The 4,987-nt window shown below is 54.9% G+C and overlaps 1 protein-coding gene across 1 annotated transcript in view; it reads right to left on the bottom strand.

Moving 5' to 3' along the window:
• Positions 1-175: 175 nt before the first annotated feature.
• The window catches only part of szt2 (SZT2 subunit of KICSTOR complex), a 29,539-nt gene continuing 24,727 nt past the window's right edge, over positions 176-4,987 (bottom strand). The window contains 11 exon segments of the mRNA XM_080506347.1: positions 176-435; positions 506-574; positions 678-788; positions 888-1,262; positions 1,264-1,378; positions 1,669-1,791; positions 2,459-2,636; positions 2,763-2,976; positions 4,065-4,136; positions 4,679-4,753; positions 4,919-4,925. Of these exon segments, the coding sequence (XP_080362473.1) occupies positions 292-435; positions 506-574; positions 678-788; positions 888-1,262; positions 1,264-1,378; positions 1,669-1,791; positions 2,459-2,636; positions 2,763-2,976; positions 4,065-4,136; positions 4,679-4,753; positions 4,919-4,925 (1,483 nt within the window). The 3' untranslated portion in view covers positions 176-291.

Here is a 4,987-nt window from a genome sequence, read left to right as displayed (position 1 = left end):
GCTGCATTAGCATCAGTGCTGTGGTAACATTGCTAACAATTAGCATAATAATGCTACATCTGCAACGTAAAGCTAAAGTCGCCAAATTAGCATAATATGGAATGCCACGTTGCATAACGCTACGTCTTTGTGCAACGTGATCAAAGGCAAACAACGATCCCGACAGTCGTCTAAAACGATTCATCTCTCACTTTATTGAACGAAGGAATTTATACAATAGTTACATGAACACAGCTAGCCGCTTTACCGCGGCGAACCAGGACCCGGGTCACAGCAGAACCAGGACCCGGGTCACAACAGTCCGGTCCACAGGGTGAAACAGGCCGTGTTGATGACCGACTCCAGGTGGTGGTACATGGAGACCAGCTGAGGAGGCGGACCGCCACCAGGTGGCGGCGGCGGCGGCAGCGGCTCCCGGAACACCACCTTCAGACTCTGATGACAAACGGGAGTTAACAACAAAACGTCGTCACACAAGAATCCCCGCGGCGAAAGAAGAACTCACCGTCTTTCCAGCCTGGGAGTCGAGGAAGACGAGGACGAAGCAGTCGGTGAACTTCTGGTTCAGAACCGCCTGGAAGACAAGCGAGATAAAAATGGCCGCCCGGCAGTCCAGACATTGCAGTGACGAGCAGCTGCCTGGTCCATGTAATACGGTAGTAACAGTGGCTTCTCACCAGATACTGGACGCCGCCGTCGTCAAAATGGCGGCAGCTCTGCGGGAAGCGGCTCAGCAGGACCTTGATCAGACTGTGGTACCAGGCCGGGTTCATGGTGAGGAAACCGTCCTGCAGGGTCAGGATCCAAACGTTAACCGTCACGCCACGTCTCCTCGTCAAACAAGCGCTAACCATCGCTAGCGTTAATGTAAGCTAGCGTTACGCTACCAGCTGCGGGTCGACGTCTCCGACGGAGCAGCTGTGGACGGAGTCCAGCAGCTCCTCCAGCTCGCCCAGCGACAGCCGCGCTAGCTTCAGCTTGTCCAGCGCGTGCTCGCCGTGGAACAGCCGCCGCCACAGGTTGTCACGGCGACAGTGGCCCATGGCCAGTTCGACGCTGGCCTGGATCTGCCGCCGCGCCACCGCCACCTCGTTGTTGAGGAGCGGGAAGAGCGGCGTGGCGGCGTAGAGCGGGTCCTGCAGCTCGGCCCCGCCCCCCGCCAGCGGGTAGAACTCGTTGCCGTCGCTGGGCGACGACAGCGTGTCGGACGGCGTCTCGTCCCAGCTGGCGACGTCGTCGTGGCGGTCGGGCGGGTGGCGGTCCGGCGGCCTCGCCAGGATCTCGGTGGATCTGCGGAAGCTTCTTGAAGCGCCGCATGTCGGCGGTGAGGTGCGGGAAGAGTTCTCGCTGACTCGTCATGATCACGTAGAAGCCAAGCCTGCGGAAACACGCCGGCAACGTTAGTGCTGCACGAACTGCGTCAATCACTTTAGCAACAATGCCAGCGTTTGCAATGTCAACGTTGCTAACGTTAACGTTAGCATTAGCGAGGTTCCCATTGCTACTGTTTACATTGTTAGCGTCACTAAGGTTAGCAACGTATAGCCGTGAATAAAGGGAGGCTCCTGTTAACGCGGTGCACTTAACGCGGTCTCCGTAGATTATTTCCAGACCTCAGCAAGTTGCGCTAGCATTAACAGTGCTAACGTTAACATGTGGTGTACGTACCTCAGCAAGTGGCGCTCCAGGTCCGACTGCTCCTCGAACGGAGCCGCGTTGTGACAGACCACCAGCGACACGTCAAAATCATCATGGTGGTTCAGACCTTCCAGGTCTTTGTAGGAACCGGAACTGTGGCAGGAACACGAGAAGTCACACTCCAGTCCAGTGACCGTTCGAATCCAGTCCAGTGACTATTTAAGTCCAGTCCAGTGACAGTTTAAGTCCAGTCCAGTGATTGTTTAAGTCCAGTCCAGTGATTGTTTAAGTCCAGTCCAGTGATTGTTTAAGTCCAGTCCAGTGACAGTTGAAGTCCAGTCCAGTGATTGTTTAAGTCCAGTCCAGTGATTGTTTAAGTCCAGTCCAGTGATTGTTTAAGTCCAGTCCAGTGACAGTTGAAGTCCAGTCCAGTGATTGTTTAAGTCCAGTCCAGTGATTGTTTAAGTCCAGTCCAGTGACAGTTGAAGTCCAGTCCAGTGACAGTTGAAGTCCAGTCCAGTGATTGTTGAAGTCCAGTCCAGTGACAGTTGAAGTCCAGTCCAGTGACAGTTAAGTCCAGTCCAGTGATTGTTCAAGTCCAGTCCAGTGACAGTTCAAGTCCAGTCCAGTGATTGTTCAAGTCCAGTCCAGCGACAGTTAAGTCCAGTCCAGTGACAGTTAAGTCCAGTCCAGTGATTGTTTCAGTCCAGTCCAGTGACAGTTTAGTGACAGTTTAAGTCCAGTCCAGTGACAGTTAAGTCCAGTCCAGTGACAGTTGAAGTCCAGTCCAGGGCCAGGTATAATCTGGTCCAGGACCTACCTGTTCCACACCGCCACCAGGGCATACTCGTGCTGCTCCGGTAGCGACTTCCTGCCGTCAGTGGAGGCGGCGGCTCTGGACATGCGTAGCGGCTTCATGCCGTACGATCCGGCGTGGTCGGTTACGTAGTTGTAGAGCTGGTGAGCTGTGATGGTCGCCGTGGAGATGGAGAAACTTCCTGTTGGCGCCAACAGACACCATGCTAGAGTTAACGTTGCTAAGGTTGCTAAGGTTAGCAATGTTAACGTCAACAATATCGACAAACTATTTAACGTTAGCTCTGGTGTGTGTTAGTTTCGCTCACCCTGGAAGACGTGGTTGCGTCCGAACTTGGGGATGTCGGGATGCTGCGCGATGAAGTCGTCCAGGAAGTCCGTGAGCTGGTAGCCCTGACGCAGCGTCATGTGACACCCCGCTAGGTGCTGGTGCGCCACCCGCAGGTGGAAGTCGTAGCTGAACGAGTGCACGTGCATCAGGTCGCGAACTTTGTCGCACTCCTCCGTGAAGAGCATGGAGAGCTGCGACAGAGAGAGAGAGGGGGTGGAGTTAAAGCAGGTTAAGCTACAACAGCGAGGGGGCGGAGTCAGTCAGGGGCGGAGTCAGAGCATGGAGAGCTACGACAGAGAGAAGGGGGTGGAGTCAAGAGCAGAGTCAGAGCATGGAGAGCTATGACAGGCAAGGAGAGGGCGGAGTCAGAGCGTGGGGAGCTACGACAGAGAGAAGGGGCGGAGTCAGAGCATGGAGAGCTACGACAGAGAAAAGGGGTGGAGTCAGAGCGTGGGGAGCTACGACAGAGAGAAGGGGCGGAGTCAGAGCATGGACAGTTATGACAGAGAGAAGGGGCGAGTCAGAGCGTGGGGAGCTACAGAGAGAAGGGGCGGAGCCAGAGCATGGGGAGCTACGACAGAGAGAAGGGGCGGAGTCAGAGCGTGGGGAGCTACGACAGAGAAGGGGTGGAGTCAGTTGTGGGGGGGGGCGTGGCAGAGCAAGAGCAAGGAGAGAGGCGATAATGAGGAGGGAGCAGAGTCAGGGGCGGAGTCACCGCTTGCTAGTACTGAAGGTCTCCGGTGAGAACCGTAAGGAAGCATCCTTGACCCCCGGAGCATGATGACGATACGAAACGAGCAAAAAAAAGACCATTGCTAACGTTGTTCACATGATCGGGTGTAGAGAGCAGCGTTAGCAGCAAGACCCGATGAATCCGGATCTGGTTCGATCCGGTCAGTCCAGTCCAGTTTGGTCAGGTCAGTCCGGTCCGGTCCACTCGATCCAGTCAGCCCGGATCGGTCTGATCCTGTCGATCTGGTCGGTCCGGTACGATCAGTCCGGTTCATTCTGATCCAGTCCAGTCAATCCGTTCTGTACGCTTCAGTCTGATCCGGTTGATCCGGTCCGGTAGAGTCCGATTCGGTGCTTCAATCAAACCACCAGAAGCTTCCAGGAGGAAAACAGTAGGAACAGAGACGCTGCGCAGAAACCAAAACCAACAAGCCGGAAATCACAGAGACCGAAGCCAAGCAAGATGGCGGCGGGGAGGAGGAGGAGGAGGAGGCGTGGCCTGATTGGAGGGAGACGCCCCCCCCGGCGAGAGCGGGAAGGGACATACCGCACAGTCAGACACGGGCGGCGCGGCGTCTGGGAATGGCTTGCAACGAGGTTTGGCGAGGAGGGGCGTGGCCTGATGGAGAAAGGACATGAAGACAAGTTCTCACAGCAGGGGGGCGCCGCACGCCGCCGCAACGCTAGGTAACGATGCGTAACGCCAGGTAACGTGTACGTAACACTAGGTAGTACTACGTAACAGTACTTGGCGATATGAAGTGCTACAGAGCGTTTGGTAGATCACTGCGTAACAGTACGTAACAGTACGTAATACTGTGTAGAGTTCTGTAGCGCTATGTCATGTTACCTAGCGCTTATTAACGACAGATTCATCAGCGTAAGAGTACATAACGCTACGTAGCGCTGTGTAGCATTACGGAGTATTATTTGCTTGTGTGGGTCCGTTTCTATGTTTGTATTGCTACGTAAAGTTTGTAGCTGACGCTCGCGGCACTTTGACGTCGTCTTCAGCAGTTTTTTTTTATTTCAACAATCTTCTGGGACTCGTCAGCCAGACGTCATGATTCCCCCTCCACCATGCTGATCCAAGATGGCGGCTTCATCCAACCAAGGTCGACCTGTCATATCGGGCGTTTGCGCCGTGTGTGTGTAGTTTACCTGGGAGTTGACCGTCTGGCCCATCGGGATTCGGGAACATTCCAGCGCGTACTGCTTCACGCAGAAGTAACAGCCCTGGAACAAAGCCGCCAATCAAAACCCTGGTACAGCAAGAGGCAGCGTGACCGCGAGCACGACACCAAATTAAGCGACTTGGATCCAAAGGAGGTTCGCCGTAAAATGTAGGCGCCGTTTCCACAACGTTTCAAGTGAAAACACGTCGTCGTTTGTTGTGAAAACGATGTAGCTAGCGTGTTGGGCCACCGGCGGGCACTGTTTGTTACGTTTTTCTCCGTTTCCATGGAGACG

Source organism: Blennius ocellaris (genome assembly GCF_963422515.1).
Source record: "Blennius ocellaris genome assembly, chromosome: 12".
NCBI classification, from domain to species: Eukaryota; Metazoa; Chordata; class Actinopteri; order Blenniiformes; family Blenniidae; genus Blennius; species Blennius ocellaris.
Note: the sequence above shows the minus strand (reverse complement) of the source record. Positions and strands in the feature narration are given on the sequence as shown.